This window comes from Phoca vitulina, unplaced genomic scaffold (genome assembly GCF_004348235.1).
Source record: "Phoca vitulina isolate PV1807 unplaced genomic scaffold, GSC_HSeal_1.0 scaffold102, whole genome shotgun sequence".
Lineage (NCBI taxonomy): Eukaryota > Metazoa > Chordata > Mammalia > Carnivora > Phocidae > Phoca > Phoca vitulina.
In genome coordinates, this window is record NW_022589805.1 from 1,132,514 (window position 1) to 1,149,543 (window position 17,030).

Sequence of the window (17,030 nt, forward strand, 5' to 3'; positions counted from 1 at the left end):
CCTTAGGTATGTGCTCAGTCTCTATGTGGCAACATGCGGCCTCTGGGATGTTGATGCAGATGGTGTGGGGGCCCTGGGAGTTCCTCAAGCCTGGTCGGCAGGTCTGTGGATTGGTGGGGTCAGCAGCTATGAGGCAGGTGCTCTAGGGTTCGTTCATTTAACAGCCGGGTCTTGAGCAGCTCTTATGTCCAGGATGAAGCTGATATATCTCTATCCTTACAGACCTCCCAGCCTGATAGGGAGACTGACCTGAAAACAAACCATGTGATACATACAGAGAGGGCAGCGAGGAATCACACTGGGGAAGTCAAGGAGAGCATCATGGAGGAGACAACTTGTAGCATGTGTGATGGTTAGTTTTGTGGGTCAACTTACCTGGGCCAAGGGATGGCCAGACAGCTCGCAAGACATTATTTCTGGGTGCATCTGTGAGGGTGTCTCCAGAAGAGATTAGCATTTGATTCGGTAGGCTGAGTAAAGAGGATCGCCCTCCCCACTGTGGGTGGGCATCGCCCAACCTTTTGAGGGCTCTAAAAGAGCAAAAAGGCAGAGGGAGGATGGATTCCCTCTCCCTTCTTGAGCCGAGACAACAATCTTCTCTTCATGCTGGTCTGCCAGAGCAGGGCAAAGAGGAAGACAGCAAGGGGAGGCACAGAGTTTGGGGAAGATAGCCGAAAACGGGGACTTTTCAAGTGTTTATGACACAGGGCCTGGCCCTGTGCCAGGAAGGAGGGTTGGCAGCAGCGGCAGAGCCTGATTTGGAGCCTGGCTCTGGTTCTGGGGCAGAAGGGGCTGGTTGTCCAAGGCACATGCTCCCAGGTCTTCAGGACCCCCGAGGGCCTGGGGTCTCACACTGTTATTTTAAAAAAAAGAACCATACTTTTATTTGAGGATAGCTCAAAGAAATCATTTACAGAATGCCTTTTGTTTTCAAAGCACAGCTTTTCATAAAAAGCAATGTCCACCTTTAATACATGCTCTAGTACATAGCTGTGTGTTGGGGGCTGCCAAGGACCCTGGGAGCCCCGAGGCCCCAGGTGCCCTGGTGCTCAGTACTCCTCATTATCTTTGGAGTCGTCCTGGACCTGGTGGCGCACCTTTGAGGGCCGCGGGGTGGTTGGGGGGCCTGCGGGGGCCTGGGTCAGGTTCACCCAGCCAGGCCCACGAGGCAGCAGGTGGCTCTCATTGAGTCTGCAGACACGGTAGTTCTCGTAGTGGACGTTGTGGGTGATGTCCTTCAGGTCTTGGAGGTGGGAGCTGGGAGATGGGCAGAGGTTCAGCCTGGGCCCCACCACAGCATCCCCCTGGGGTCCCTACAGCCCCCCGGGCTCCCTGCATCCTCACCGGATGAGCAGGTCTCTCAGGAGGGGAAACTCACAGTGCGCCATGTTCTCCACTGTAAGTAAGACAGGACACGGAGTGCTGGCCCTGCCCCGCTGTAAGTGTCCGCTGTATGCTGCATGCCCCCAATATCCACCACAACCTTTTCCCCACATTTCGCACTGTCTTATCCCACTTCCCATTCATTCATTCCTTCATTCACTCATTCATTCATTGCTTTGTCCCCGGCATCTGGTACAGGCAGCTCCTACATATAGTTGAATCAATGAATCCACTAATCATTTATTATTGTACACTTAATAATGACTACATTATTACATTACATTATATACCATATATACCATGTATATTATATTCTTTTAGTAATTATATTGATAAATTGGAGGCTCAGGCCCTGGCTGGTCCGCCTTCACTCCCAGTCTCCCCCGCAAGGAGGCCTCCCTCTGCTTCTTGGGTAGCACTCTCTCCCACCCGACTTTCTCCCAGCTGTCATTGTCTCATCAGCTCTATGGGGGCAAGAACCTTGCCAGTCCTGCTTTCATCGTAGCCCCTCAGGAACCACATATGGTCTGCCTGGCACACAGTAGGCCCACAGTACATTCTGGTGAATGCCCAGGGTGTCTTCTGGGTCCTGGGCATTGTGCAAAGCAGTGGTCTGCCCTATCCAACCACCCTCCATGTGCAGATGTGCAGTTCATCTACTGCACGAAAAGCAACTGGCTATGACGTTGATGTTGTCCTCATGCCCATTTTACTGTGAGGAAACTGAGGCACAGAGAACTTGCCCGAGGCCTCCCAGCTGCAGGGAGGGACTTGATCCCAGGTCTGTCTGTTTCCTGACTCCTGGCCCCGTGATGGGTGCTGAGGGTGCCAAACGCAGTCGGATGTGCCTGGCTTTTCACCCCCGCTTCACCTGCTCCTCCGCAAAGTCCCTGCACTGACCTTCAATGATGCCCCACTTGGTCTTCCGGCCCAGGACACACCTCCCATTCACCAGGTGCTCTCGGTCAGCCCCGACTACAGCAAAGGGGATCCGGTCCTGCAGGAGGAGACGAGACAGAAGGGTTGGCCCTGCCTGGGAGGTGGGGAGAGAAGTCGCTGAGGTGCGGTGGGAGAGGCACACTGTCCTCTGTAGAGAGAGAAAGTGGTAGAAAGAGCACAGAGATCTAAAGACATGGGGCAACTGGCTGGCTCTGTGGAGCGTGCGACTCTTGATCTTGGGGTTGTAAGTTCGAGCCCCACGTTGGGTGTACAGATTACTTAAAAATAAAATCTTAAAAAAAAAGTCACAGGATACACAATCTCATCAATGGCTCAGTTTATTCAACAGTAAAGTGGGAGTCAGAATGGCACATACACAGGGCTTTGTGAATGTTCGGGAAGGTTACCCAGGGTCACATTAATAACACACTCTTGCCGATGGCCCTTCTCTTACCTGGGAAACAGGAACTGTGCCCACCTTCATTGGTTATCATGAGGGTTAAAAGACACAGCTTCGTAACCCAGGGCTTGGCAACCTACGGTGGGTGCACCGGATCGGGCCCGCACCCGTTTTCCCACATGGACCGTCTGTTGGCACACAGCCTGGGCCTTCATCTCAGACTCTGGTCGAGGCTGCTTCTGTGCTGCAACAGCAGACCACGGTGACCGTGCAGGGACCACGTGGCCCGCAGAGTCGAACACCTTTACCATCATCTGGCCCTTTGCAAAAAAAAAAAAAAAAAGTTTGCCAAGCCCTGTTGAAAATTCTGGTTGTTCGCTTGCTCGTGGCCAGAAGTAGAGACTCGAATCCCTAAACGGCAAAGTGCTGTCCTGGGGGGTTTGTTTTTCATTTCTCCAAGAGTTAATTTGTGATGAGGAAACGACATGGATGCTAACGATAGCAAGTTGTCTGTTGCACGCTTGTTACGCGCCAGCCCTCAGTGAACGTCCCACCTCTGGATGATTTCTGAGATGTCGGATTTGTTCTCCTTGTACTTCCGGTTCTGTTCGCTGGCCTCGGGACAGAAAGCAGAAGGCAGTGGAGGTCGAGGCTCTCTGAGCGTTTCACAAGAAATCCTGTCTGTTGCCCCAGCGGGGAGAGGAAAGAGGGAACGTGTGGAGACATTGGGTACCAGCTGGGAAGCAGGGCCTCCATGTCCAGCTGTGCGGTTTGTTCACTGCACAAAGACAACTGGCCTTGAGGCTGGGTAGGGCCGCCGCCGTGCAGGCTAGCCTGGTCCCCCGGGGAGGAAGTCAAGGCCTGGGGTTGGTGGATGATGAATCCCAGGCCTCACCAGGGTCCTTCGCAGGATCCAGACAGACAGACATTGGAGGACAGCAAGGTGAGGGCTTGGAGTTGGAATTCACTTGATTTGGGGAAAAAGACGACGCTAACTATTTTTCCCCTCTCTCCTTTTTTGAAACAGCTTAACTGAGATAGAATTCACGTGCCATAAAATTCACCCTCTTAAAGGTACCGTTCAGCAGCTTTAAAGGTACGGTTCACAAGACTGTGCCCCCATCCCCACCATCTAATTCCAGAGCATTTCACTGGCCCGAAATGAAACCCCACTCCTGTTAGCAGTCACTCGGCATCCCCCCTGACCCCAAGCCCCTGGCAACAACCACTAACCTACTTTCTGTCTCCATGGGATTTGCCTGGTGGGGACATTTCAGAACAGAATCATGTAATATTTAACCTTTTGCTGTCTAGCTCCTTTCACTTAGTGTCATGTTCTCCAGGCCCATCCGTGTGGCGGCAGGTTTTCTTTCCTTCTTAAGGCTGAAGAATATTCCATTGTGTGGACACACCATGCGTGTTTATCCCTTCATAAGTTAATAAGACATGTGCATTATTTCCCCTCTTTGACTACGGCAAATATTTCCGCCAGGAACATCCGTGTACACGCTTTTATGTGAACGTAGGTGTTCATTTTCTCTTGGGAGTGGAATTGCTGCTGGGTACTCCGCTAACTTCGTGTTTAACCTTCGGAGGGACTGCCAGATTGTTTTCCGTTTGACCTTCCCGCCAGCAGTGTGTGCAAGTTCAACTTTGCCACATCCTCACCAGCACCCGGGATTGCCTGTCATTTTGATCGCAGCCATCCTAGGGGGTGTGAAGTGGCATCCTGTGGTTTCGATGGGCGTTTCCCTTATGACGGGTGATATCGAACTGACATCTTTTTGTGAGTGTATTGGCCATCTGTTCAAATTCTCTGGGGAAATGTCCCTTCAAAACCTTTGCCCGGGGGTGCCTGGGTGGCTCATTCGGTTGAGCGTCCGACTCTTGAGCTCAGCTCAGGTCTTGATCTCAGGGTCGTGAGTTCAAGCCCCGCATTGGGCTCCACAGAGTGAGGAGCCAACATAAACAAACAAACAAACAAAACCTTTGCCCATTTCTAAATTGGTTATTTATCTTTTATTGTTGATTTGTAAGAGTTCTTTATATGTTTAGGATACAAGTCCCTATCAGAGATATCATTTGCAAGCATTTTCTCCCATTCTGTGAGTTGTTGATATGACCCATTTCTTGCTCACTTTTTGAGCTTGTGGATGTATGGAGATTCATACCTGCTAGGAGTATGTGAACTTCCCCCCTGCCCCGCGCTGTAGAGAGAGATGAATCTTCAGATGGGAAGGATGAGTGGAGAGAAAACCACCCAGCCTGGGTCACACCAGCCTGCCCACCCCGTCATGGCCTCCTACCCGGATCTTGCTGTTGAGGATCCTGTCGTTGATGTCCTCATCAAAGCATTTCTGCGGGTACACGTCGATGCAGTGAGTCCTCAGATTGTGCTGGATCTGGGGATGCAGGTGACCACATCTCATCCTGTGCACTCTGCCTCCTCCTTGCCCCCACTGACCCCATCACCCTGGGCGCCCAGATCACCCTGCGCCTGAAGGTCTCTCGCTCCTCAATGGTCAGGCTGTCGGCCCGGGCAATCACAGGCACCACGTTCACGGTCCGGCATAGCCGCTGTAGGAACTCAATGTCCAGGGGCCGCAGGCTGCGGCAATGATGGTGGTGATGGCGGTGGTGAGTATGTGAGTGAGGGGGTGCCAGCCCACAGCCCACGCCAGGGGTCTCGTCCTCCTCCTCCTCCTGCTCTCTGCCCCGGGCAGGGGGCCCTCCCCCAGCAGGCCCAGCCCCTTCACCAGTGCCCGGTGGGCGGCACGAAGTATACACAGCAGTGCACCCGGGTGTCGGGGATGTGGCGCTGGCGGGTGATGAGGATCTCCTCCTGCAGGTACCGCTCATACTGTTCATTGATGTAGCCTAGGATGGGGTCCCAGCTGGGGCAGCAGATGGACCCGACCTCAGAGCCCCACCCCTGGGAGCCCCACCCCATCCCCCTGCTAGGAAGACCAATCGCCCTGGTTGGCCCAGGACACAGGACTTTCAGTCCTGCACAGCCCAAGGTCCTTGGTTACCCAGCACCCTCCTCCTACTCCCCTGAATCATCTGAGAGGCCCCCTGCCATTCTCAAGCTGGGGCCTCAGCTTCCCTGTTCCTAAAATGGGGACGAGAAGGGGTGTGGTATTGAAAGAGATGAATTGTCACAGCCTGGTTCAAACCACCGTGGATGCTCGCCCCATTGCCACAAGGATTTCCTGAGTCCTCTCCCTTCATCCCTTCTGCCCCTGCAGGGCTATTGTCAACACAGCACCCCAAAAGATCCTTTTATAAACAGGAGTCAGAGCACATCCCTTTTCGGCTCAGCCTGAGGTGGCTGACAGAAAGCCAAAGTCCTTACGTTGCACTACCAGGCCCTACACCATCCCACTGCTGCTTCCTGTCTGTCCTCTCCTCCTCCTTTTCCTGCCTTTCACACACCGCCAGCCACACCAGCCTTCCACCAGCAAACCCACCTCGGGGCCTGTGCCCGAGCCACTCTGCATTGCACACTCTCCCCCGCATGAGCACACAGCTCCCTCTCTCATCTCCTGGCAGTCTGCCCAAGTGTTCTCCTTATCTGGGAGGCCTTGCTTGACCACTCTGCTTAAAATCGCAACCCCCCCGCCGACAGCAGCTCCCTACCCCTTTCATGCTCAGAAACGTCCTGCTTGGATGACAGAGTTGAGGCTCACCTATGTATAACTGATTTATTGTGCTCATTGCCCCCTCCCCCCCCCGCCCCACGACAATGTAAATTTCGTGTAGACGATGTTCATCTGTTTTGTTCACTGCCGTATCCCTGAGACTAGAACAGACCTTGCACACAGGACGTGCTCTATGAAGCACCGTGTGCAGGGCTGGCTCCCCGGGAGCGCAGACGGAGCAGTCCCGCAGCCTCCGTGCTTTGGAGGGCCTGCACTTCGTTGAATGTTCTGGGGTGGTGGTTTTACAACCCTTCATACTTTTTTGAACAAGGGGACCCACATTTTCATCTCATTGGGTCCCACAAATTATGCAGCCAGTCCTGATTTTGTGTGTGTGTGTGTGTTACCAACCACTGTCACAGGGTTGGGCTCTCATCGAGAGCCTAGAATCACTCTGCAAGGTGGGTGTCATCATTCCCAAGTGACAAAAAAGGAAACCAAGGCTCAGAGAGCTTCCATGAGCAGTTCCCACGTTACATGGCTGGAGAGTGGTCTAGCCCAGCGGTCCTGACTCTGGAGTATGGGCTTCTAACCCTGCAAAGCCATAATCTTTATTGATCAACTACGTAAGTGTGCCAGCCAGCAAGCTCTGACCTTTCCATACTTAACTCCCTTCAATCTTGGAGGGATGGTTGCACACACCCATTATACAGATGAACAAACTGAGATTCAACAATGCCACAGCCGGGTTAGGTTGCTTCAGGGCTAGGCTGTTTCCCCCAGGCCAGAGGGGCAGGGGGAGGGACCACCAGGGCTTGCCCCCCACTCCCAAGGACCCACCACTTGTCGTTGTTGATCTGGTCTCCGAAGCCGGGCGTATCGGTCACCGTCAGCTTGAGCTTCACGCCCTTCTCCTCGATGACTGTTGGGGAAGAGCAGAGTGGGGGGAGATTGGCCTGTGTGGGGTGGGGTGGGGGTAGGGGTGAGGGTGGGGGGCCACTCACCGTGCGTGACCGACTGCAGCTTCAGCGTCTGGGGTGTGGGCGTCCCCAGGCCCGGTACGGTGGACTTCCACATCTTGGACTTGAAGAGGGTGTGCACCATTGTGGACTTGCCCAGCCCGCTCTGCCCTGCGGGTAACCAGAGGACAGCAAAGGTGGTGGAGGTTTTAGGCAGTGCTTCTCAGGCTCTTAAATTGTTTTAGAAAGTGAACTGTTTAAATACAGAGAAGTGGGTACTATCGTCAGGGTTCCCCTCAGTGCTTACCCCCCCCTTTTATTGAGGCAAAACTCATACGATAAAAAATGAACCATTAGCCTTTTAAAGTGAACAATTCCCCCTGCTTGTTCTCTCTCTCTCCCCCTGACAAATAAATAAAATAAAAAAAATAATAAAGTGAACAATTCAGTGGCATTTAGTACAGTCCCAGCGTTGTGCACCCATCACCTCTGTCTAGCTCCTGTTAAAAAGAAAACCACACCCTGGGACGCCTGGGGGGCTCAGTTGGTTAAGTGTCTGCCTTCGGCTCAGGTCATGATCCCAGGGTCCTGGGATCGAGTCCCACATGGGGCTCCCTGCTCAGTGGGGAGTCTGCTTGATCCCAGGGTCCTGGGATCGAGTCCCACATGGGGCTCCCTGCTCAGTGGGGAGTCTGCTTCTCCTTCTCCCTTCTCCCTCTCCCTGTGCTTGTGCTCTCTCTTAAATAAATAAATAAATAAATAAATAAATAAATAAATAAAATCCTTAAAAAACAACAAAAAAAAGAAAACCGCAGGCCCAAAATGACATCACTTAGGCCAAGTCCCCAAACGAAGGCTTAATATCTAACCTAATTGCAGTTCCCACCTCCCCCAAAATGGAGTCTTGACTGGTAGGTCAGGAATTTTCTGGTCAGTACCAATGAGGTAATGTCACATGGGCCTCTCCATCCCCCAAAGAGAGAGGAGGTAAACCTCCTAGGACCCCCTGCTTCTCTCCTAAGGGAAAACAGCCTTGCCTGGAACAATCCTTTCCTTTTGCTAATAACTTCCTTGCACCCCTCCCCTCCCCACTTCTTATAAAAACCTTCCAACAACAACAACAGCCACCACCCCAAAACCTTCCATGCTGCACAGCTCCTTGGAGCTCCACTCTACTTGTCGGATGGGATGCTGCCCGACTCATGAATCATGTAATAAAGCCAATTAGATCTTCAAATTGACTAGGTTGAATTTTTTTTCATTTTTTATTTTAAGTAGGCTCCACACCCAGCATGGAATCTAATGCAAGGCTTGAACTCATGACCTTGGGATCAAGACCTGAGCTGAGATCAAGAGTTGGACACTCAACAAGCTGAGCCACCGAGGTGCCCCTGAATTTTGTTTTTTAACACTCAAAAACATTTGCATCGCCCCCTAAAGAAACCCCACAGTCATCGGCAGTCCCTCCCCATTCTCCCTCCACTGTCACCCCTGGCAAGCACGAATCAACTTTCTGTCTCTGTGGGTTTACCTACTCTGGACATTTCCTATAAATGGGATCATGCAATATTCATCCTTTTGTGTCTGGCTGCTTCCCCTAAGTATCCCCTTTTCAGGGTTCATCCACGTCATACCAGCTGTGGGTGCTTCCTTCTTTTTCGTGGCTGAATAATGTTCCATCACAGGAATAGACCACTTTGTGTTTATCCATTCAAGCATTTCACAAATTAAACAGCCCATGGATACAGCACTAAGTCCAGAGATGGAACACATAGTTCCCCACAAGCCCAGTCGCGCCCATCTCAGTAGCTATTGGCCCCAAAACCCCAGGGACAGCCACTTACTTCCCCGACTTCTGGCAGCAGGGAGCAGCTCTGCCCACCCTTGTCTTAGGGAAACACACAGCCTGGGCTCTCCTGTCTGGCTCCTTTCACTTGACACTATTTGGCGAGATACACCCAGACTGTCCATTCTCCCTGCTGTGGGGGCTTCTCAAACTGTGAACCCCACCTTGCAGGAGGGAACGCCTTGTTTCACAATGCAGGACACACCTTTGTGTACATAACTGACGTGGTCCTTAGGGATGTGCTGTCCTATCTGGGAGTCACACTTGACTCCTGCCGAGGGCGATACGGACAGTCTGAGCTGAGCCACCAGTGGCAAATGCAAACTAGATTGTGCAGACTTGGGTGTGCCAAAAAGAATGCAAAAGTTCTCACGGATCGTTTTTTACGTGGATTACATGTCATGTCACGAGAGTATTTTGGAATAGTCTGGGTTAAATAAAATAAATGTTTAAAATTAATTTCTCCTGTTTCTCTTCAGTTTTTTACTTTTATTTTTTTTAAGATTTTTTTTAAAAGATTTTATTTGTTTATTTGACAGAGAGAGACACAACAAGAGAGGGAACACAAGCAGGGGGAGTGGGAGAGGGAGAAGCAGGCTTCCCGCCGAGCAGGGAGCCGGATGAGGGGCTCGATCCCAGGACCCTGAGATCATGACCTGAGCCGAAGGCAGACGCTTAACGACTGAGCCACCCAGGTGCCCCTTCACTTTTTTAAAGGTGGCTACTGGAAATTTTTTAAATTACGTTATGTGGCTCACGCTATATTTCTACTGGACAGCACTGTCTTAGAATAATACTCTTCAGGAGCCCACAGGGTTGCATCCATTGGTCTGTCCTATGAGTCCCAGCCCCTCACTCACCCACCACCATGATGTTGAACTCAAACCCCATCTTCATGGCCTTGATCTTCAGCTGGTCCAGCACGGCTTCTATGCCCACGTAGCCAAGCATCTCGCAGGGTTGTGTCCTGGGGCTGGAGGGTCTTGATGAGCAGGGGGAGGGGGACCGCCTCATGGGGTCCATGGGGGCCAAGGGCACAGCAATGCCTGTCATCCGGGTGGGTGGAGAGAATGGGGTCACTGGGGCTCCAGAGGGGGACCCCTGAATTCTCATTTCTGGACTCTGGCTCCTGAGCTCTGCTGCCAGGCACTCCTGCACATTATATCCCGTAATCTACCCATCCTCCACGTCTTCATGGCTCAAGGGCCTTGGTGTGAGGTACTTGGAGGAGCTGTCTTTCAGGGGAAGCTGAACCTTCTCCCTGAGATGCACAAGCCCACAAATCTGTTCCTCCCCTCTCCCCCCAGCTCCTTCCTGCCCCCACCCATGGCCCAGGCAGGATCCTTGCTCAGATACGCCCCCCGCCCACCCCAGCAGAATGTGGCCAGCCTGGCAAAGCCCAGGGTCTAGACCCATGGGGACAGAGAGAAAGGGAAAAGCAGCTTTTGTGTGGCACCTGATGGCCTTGGGTCTCTGAGGGAGCTTCAGGGGGCTGTCCTGTCCTGGCAGACCCTGGTGTGTGTGATGAGGGGGAGGGGACAGGGTGACAGTTAACTGAAGAATCTGAGCTCCACCCCTTTCCCCTCAGTGGGTGGCCTGAGGGCAGGGCAGGTAAGCTCCTCCAGGGTCCTTTCTGAACACTCCCCTAAATCCTTACAATGACCCTGGCCTAGTGTTACAGACAAGAACCCAGGGCCTCTGGGCAGTTCCCTTGCCCAGGGTTACCTAACTGGGCTAAGCGGGCTTCAGCCGGCCCCCCTGACTTCCAAATTCATATCCCTTAATCACTCTGCTAGGAGAAGCCAACCCGTGATCCATAGCTGGAAAGCAGAACATCCGTGTGTTCTCTTCAGGCTGTCCATTGCTGGTGCCACTGTGTTTTAAATCGCCGGCACTGAAAAATCAGAAGATTGATTTAGGAAATATTCACCCCCACACGTTGTCTGTGCATAACATTGCTCTGGGGGCCCTCGATGGTAGCTTGTTTAATAATCATCCCAGTGCTCCCTGCTTGGTGGGAGGCCTGCTTCTCCCTCTCCTGCTCCCCCTGCTTGTGGTCCCTCTCTCACTGTCTCTCACTCTTTGTCAATTAAATAAATAAATAAAATCTTGAAAAAAAAAAATCATCCCAGCGCTGTGAAACCAGTGCCGTTACTACCTCCAGTTTACAGAGAGAGTCTGAGTCAGTTGCTCAAGGTCACCTAGTGAGGAAGCGGCAGGGTGGTGGGATCTGAGTCCATGTGCTCACCCTCTAACGCTTCTCTCTTTTTTTTAAGATTTTATTTATTTATTTGACAGAGAGACACAGTGAGAGAGGGAACACAAGCAGGGGGAATGGGAGAGGGAGAAGCAGGCTTTCCACGGAGCAGGGAGCCTGATGTGGGACTCGATCCCAGGACCCTGGGATCATGACCTGAGCCGAAGGCAGACGCTTAATGACTGAGCCACCCAGGCGCCCCTCCAACGCTTCTCTTGTTCACAGGAACATCTAGACTTCCAGTGTGTGTAAGAGAATGTAAGCCCTGGAGATTCTGGGCCCAGCCCACAGCTGATGAGCTGCCCTCTTTAGCTGGGCCATGAACTCTCCAGTTTGCCATAGTCCTCACCCCTCCCTGATAAGATGTTTCTTATACCTAGTCCATCTCACTCAGTTCTTTCTCACCTGTTTCCTGGCACGTAAGCAGTCCCCGGTTCCAGGTGTTGGCATTTTCTCTGAAAGCCCAGATAGTAAAGATGTTGAGCTTTGCGAGTCAAAACATCTCTATTGCACTTACCCTTCAGCCCTGCTGTCATAGCGAGAAAGCAGCCACAGACTGGTAAAGGGTGCGGCTGTGTGCCCATAAAACTATTTACAAAAGCGGGAGGTGGCTTGCTGACCCTGCTCTGCCCACAAGTCTGCCCCAATCCACTCACCTCCATTGTCCTGAGCCCCAGCTAGCCTTCTGTCCCTCTATACGCTTGCCCTCTGCTCCCCCACCTTCTACCCATCTGATGGCAGAGGCTCAGGCTGGGAGTGGGGCTGGGCAGGGCCTGTGGCAGGAGGACCGGGGCAGAGCCTGTCCTGGAACATGGTTTCATCTCCAACAGAGAAATCTCTCAAGCCAAGAGTCCACAGCTCTTGAGAGATCCGGGAGACTGGCCTCCTCGTCAAAGAGAATGAGAACATTAGGTGTGATGACCAAACAGTACTGGGGACTTGTGGACTGGCCTTGAGCAGGAAGAGATTCGGCCTTTTGAAATGTCCCCTAAGGAAATAAGCTGCTCTGCAGAGAAAACATACCCCCCCACCAAACCATCACATGTGAGTGGCAGTAGTATTCTGAACAATTGGGGGTGGGATGCAAGCCTCAGTGGGTGGCCACTTGCATTGCAAGCAGGATGATCAGGTTTGCAGAAAGCAGCAGTTATTTGCTGGGCGCTCTTGGCCATGTTGATTGGGAAAAGCCCGGCTTAAAATGATCTGAGCAGTGTGAGCTTGGTAGGTCAGCCCAAAGGTATACAAAGAACAGAAAACTGGAGGGAATCTCACCCACGATTTGGGTGAGTAATACACGGCCAACTAGTGTGAGTTTCTAGAGCACCTCATAGGGCTAAGCAAGTGTTAATGGGGATTATTCCATTCAGCTTAACCTGGGAAGGGGGATACTATGTATACACCCATTTTACAGAAGAGGATACTGAGGCAGAGAGGGTCAGGGATTGTGCCCCAAGGTCACACACTGTTGGGTATTAAGGGCTGGGAGCAGGATCCGAGTCTGGGGAGTCTGATCCACCTGAAATACGTCCTGCCACAGCCTCCCCATCATTGCTCTGCTCAGGTCTGGGGGGCTCTAATGGTTTTTGTATTTTAACAGCTTGGAATGTCACAGATTTTCCTTAATGAGAAGGTCTCACCTCCCCACCCCCACCACGGGAAGGTCTTACTTTCGTAATGGGCATGAAAAACAAGAAACAATGCACCCAGGGGTCTAGATAGGAAGGCTAAGGGTCAGAGGGGAGAAGAGCAGACAGAGGGCCTCCTGCACACCCAGCCAGGCCAAATGGTGGGGGGACAGGGGACACAGCTGGAGACCCCTATCCCTCTTTTTAAAACATTTTTTAAAAAGATGTTATTTATTTGAGGGGGCAGGGGCAGAGAGAGAGAATCCCAAGTAGACTGTGCTAAGCACGGAGCCCGAAGCAGGGCGTGGAGCCTGACGTGGGGCTCGATCTCACAACCCTGAGATCATGACCTGAGTTGAAATCAAGAGTCGAACGCTCAACCGACTGAGTCACCCAGGTGCCCCAGTGCTTCTCTCTTTTTTAAAATTGAGGTAAAGGGGCGCCTGGCTGGCTTAGTCAGTAGAATGTGCAACTCTTGGTCTCGGGGTTGTGAGTTCAAGCCCCATGTTGGGTGTAGAACCTACTTAAAAATAAATAAGTAGGGGCGCCTGGGTGGCTCAGTTGTTAAGCGTCTGCCTTCGGCTCAGGTCACGATCCCGGGGTCCTGGGATCGAGCCCCGCATCGGGCTCCCTGCTCCGGGGGAAGCCTGCTTCTCCCTCTCCCACTCCCCCTGCTTGTGTTCCCTCTCTCGCTGTGTCTCTGTCAAATAAATAAATAAAATCTTCAAAAATAAAAAAAAATAAAAAAATAAAGTAAATAAGTAAAATTGAGGTAAAATTCACATAAAATTAACCATTATCCATTCTTTTTTAAAAAGATTTATGTATTAGAGAGAGAGAGTGGGGTGGAGGAGGAGCAGAGTGAGAGAATCTTCAAGGAGATTCCCTGCTGAGCACAGAGCCCAACTCAGGGCTCAATGCCAGGACCCCAAGATCATGACCTGAGCCAAAACCAAGAAGTCAGATGCTCAATCGACTGAGCCACCCAGGCTCCTGCACCGTTATCCGTTCTAAAGAGAGCAGATAAGTGGCAGATCAGAATTGAGTACATTCACAATGTTGTAATGCCACCACCCCTATCCTGTTCCAAGACATGTTCATCACCCCAAAGGAAATGCCATCAGCACTAAGCACTCACTCCCCTTCCCCCGCTTTCCCCAGCCCCTGGCTACCACTAACTACTTTGTCTATGGATGTGCCTGTTCTGGATGTTTCACAGAAACACAACGACACACTATGTGGCTTCTTGTGTCTGGCCTCTTTCAGCGAGCACCATATTTTTGAGGTGCATCCATATTGTAGCAGGTGTTAGTACTTGATTCTTCTGTATGGCTGAATAATGTGCCACAGTATGGACAGATCGCATGGTGTTTATCTGTTCATCGGCTGATGGACGCTTGGGCTGTTTCCACCTTTTGGCTCTTGTGATCAGTGCCACTGTTGAAGAGTTGTGCACAAGTCTTTGAGAACCTTTTCAGTTTTCTTGGGTCTATACCTCGGAGTGGAAAAGCTGTGTGTTTGATATCACCACGTGTGACTTTCTGAGGCAGTACCTGATTGTTTTCCACAGTGGCTGCACGCCCCGCCCCTCCTTTGGCAATAACACTCCAGTTGCTTCAAAACGACCCTGCATCTGAGATCTCGGAATGGGACGGAGGGATCGTAGGGTAAAAGAAGGGGACCCAGGAGACCCTAAAATATGCTGGTCAAGGGCTCTGGGATCTGAATGCCTGGGTCCCAGTTCTGCTTCTCTGCTCACTCTGGGTACGGCTGGCAGAATCATGGCTCCCAAAGATGTCTTCATCCTAATCCCTGGAACCTTGGAACAAATATGTTAACTTACCCGGCAGAAGGGACTTTGCAGACGTCATTAAGGATTCTGATGGTGAGATCATCCTGTGGGCCAATGTAATCCCAGGGGTCCTCCTGAGAGGGAGGCCAGGAGGGTCAGGGTCAGAGAAGACCAGGACGGAAGCAGAGACTGGGATGAACAAAGGAATGTGCGTGGCCACTAGAAGCTAGAAAAGGCAAGGAACGGATTGTCCCCTAGAGCCTTCAGAAGGAACACAGCCCTGCTGACCTGTTTTAGACTCTGACCTCCAGAACCGTAAGACAATAAATTTGGATTGTTTCAAGCCACTAAGTGTGTGGTGGTATGTTATAGCAGAAACAGGAAATGAGTGCATTAGGTGTGTGACTTGAGCTGGTTGCTAAACTTCTCAAGGCGGCACCTTTCATACCTGTAAGTGGGGAGAACGGTAAGAGCCACTTGAGGGTTGCCTTGAGGACACACCCAGTGGTGGATGTGTGGTGTTCGGTGTGGAGCCTGACACTAGCTGAGGCGTTCTCCCCTGCTAGACCACAAGCACCACAAGCACCAGAAATTGTGTCCACCTGGCTCACGGCCAACCTCCGGTGCTGAGCAGTGTCCGGCCCCCGGTTGGGCCTGGACGTGCCTGTGCTGAAGGCAGGGAGTGAGAGCTGCCTTTCTGGCCAGCGTCGGGGCCCCAGGTCCCCAAGTTCCGGGGGAAGAGCTTGTTTGAGAGAGGATAATCATCTTCTCGTAAGGACTATCCTGAGGATTAGAGCAAACATGGATACAGAAGAGTCCTAGTATAGTGCCCGGAAAATCCCACCTGCCCAGGAAAGGGAGGAATGGAAACCACGGTTCCCGCCCCTCCCTCCCACCTTCCCTTCCTACTGTCTTCTTCCCTCCCTCCTGTCTTCATTCATGAGGTCCGCAGAGGCCCAGGGCACACTGTGTTCCAGGCTGCTCGTCTGGTCTACTGAGAGAAAGGGAAAAATCCCCCCATGAAGAGGCTTAGGGGGCCGTGGCTACCTCCCTGGGTCCCGCAGCACTTGCTGCTGTCGGGAGGCTGTAAGCACACCTGCTAGGGCACAGGCCCCGCCCTCCGGCGTCTGGCCACCCCCTGGGAAGGGTGGGACTGGTTGCCAAGGTGCAAGGGCCTCAGGTGGCAACTTTCGCGGATCCGGAAGCAGGAAGTAGTTGGTGTTCTCCGGACCAGGGACCTGCCTGGCTGGGGGAGCTCGGAGGCTGGTGGGGGTCTGGGGGGGGGGGGGGGGAGGGGAAAGGGCGGGGGCGGGGGGGGGGGGGGGGGGGGGGGCGGGGGTGGGGCAGGGGCTGGACTGCGGGAGGCCTGGATGCAGCCCAGCTCCAGAGAACAGGGTTCTGAGGTAGCCCCTGGGGGGCCGGGGCAGGTGGCACCCAGAGGCCTCGAGGTGAGATGGACTTGGCGAAAGACCTGGAGACCACAGCCCAGGAAGTGCTGGGGAAACTGAGGAGCCATGAGCTGTTCCAGTCCAACTGGGACACTGCTGCCTTCATCATCTTCCTCATTTTCCTCGGTGAGTGCGGCCTTGGCCCCCGGCCCCTCTCGACCTCCTGTCCTAGACCTGGCTGAGGGCCATATCTGGGCACCTGTCGCACCCCCAGGCACCGTGCTGCTCCTGATGCTGCTCGTTTGTACCCACTGCTGCTGCCACAGCTCCTGCAGTCGCCGCGCTTCCAGACCCCAGAAGGTGAGCCCCGAGCAGGTGAGCCCCAAGCAGGTGAACCCCACTGGCCCCCGGGGCTGGGCAGGTGTCAGGGACAGTCTGGAACTGCCCTGGGGAGAGGAGGGTGTTGGGGCTCCTGTGGAGAGGGGCCGGCAGGGCACACATGAGTGAAGCCTCTCTTGCAGGAACACCCCAGGGGAGTGGATAACTTGGCCCTGGAACCTTAACACGGCGAGCTCACCAGCCCCCCCCTGCCTGTGTCCTGCTGGGCAACAGTAACAAAGCCTTGTTTGCCCAGAGCCTGAGTCTGGAGTGTGTTCCGAGCTTCCCGTCAGGGGTGGGCAGTGTGGGCGCTCACTGCTTTCTCCGGATGCCCACCTGCTCCCTCACAGCTCCAGGTCACACAGCAGCTGCTGACAGGAGGCGAAGCTGGGCTCCAGCTCAGGGGCCCCAACCCCCAGGCC

The 17,030-nt window shown here is 53.0% G+C and overlaps 2 protein-coding genes across 3 annotated transcripts; one reads left to right on the forward strand and one right to left on the reverse strand.

Annotated features, from left to right (window-relative positions):
* Positions 1-1,049: 1,049 nt before the first annotated feature.
* SEPTIN12 (septin 12) lies at positions 1,050-10,119 on the reverse strand. Its single transcript, XM_032397742.1, has 10 exons — positions 10,029-10,119; positions 7,368-7,493; positions 7,204-7,285; positions 5,479-5,616; positions 5,213-5,330; positions 5,029-5,124; positions 4,894-4,896; positions 2,284-2,380; positions 1,345-1,396; positions 1,050-1,257 (listed from the first exon to the last, which is right to left on the reverse strand). The coding sequence occupies exons 1-10, from the start codon at positions 10,117-10,119 to the stop codon at positions 1,050-1,052; spliced, it is 1,011 nt and encodes a 336-aa protein (XP_032253633.1).
* A 6,046-nt stretch (positions 10,120-16,165) lies between these two features.
* Positions 16,166-16,818, forward strand: SMIM22 (small integral membrane protein 22). 2 transcript variants are annotated; one of them, XM_032397668.1, is made up of 3 exons: positions 16,166-16,416; positions 16,505-16,605; positions 16,752-16,818. In XM_032397668.1, the coding sequence occupies exons 1-3, from the start codon at positions 16,296-16,298 to the stop codon at positions 16,791-16,793; spliced, it is 264 nt and encodes an 87-aa protein (XP_032253559.1). In that variant the 5' UTR covers positions 16,166-16,295; the 3' UTR covers positions 16,794-16,818. The 2 variants fall into 2 exon arrangements, with proteins under 2 accessions (XP_032253559.1, XP_032253560.1); XM_032397669.1 differs by having other exon boundaries at positions 16,296-16,416; positions 16,505-16,590; positions 16,752-16,793.
* The last annotated feature ends 212 nt before the right edge of the window (positions 16,819-17,030 follow it).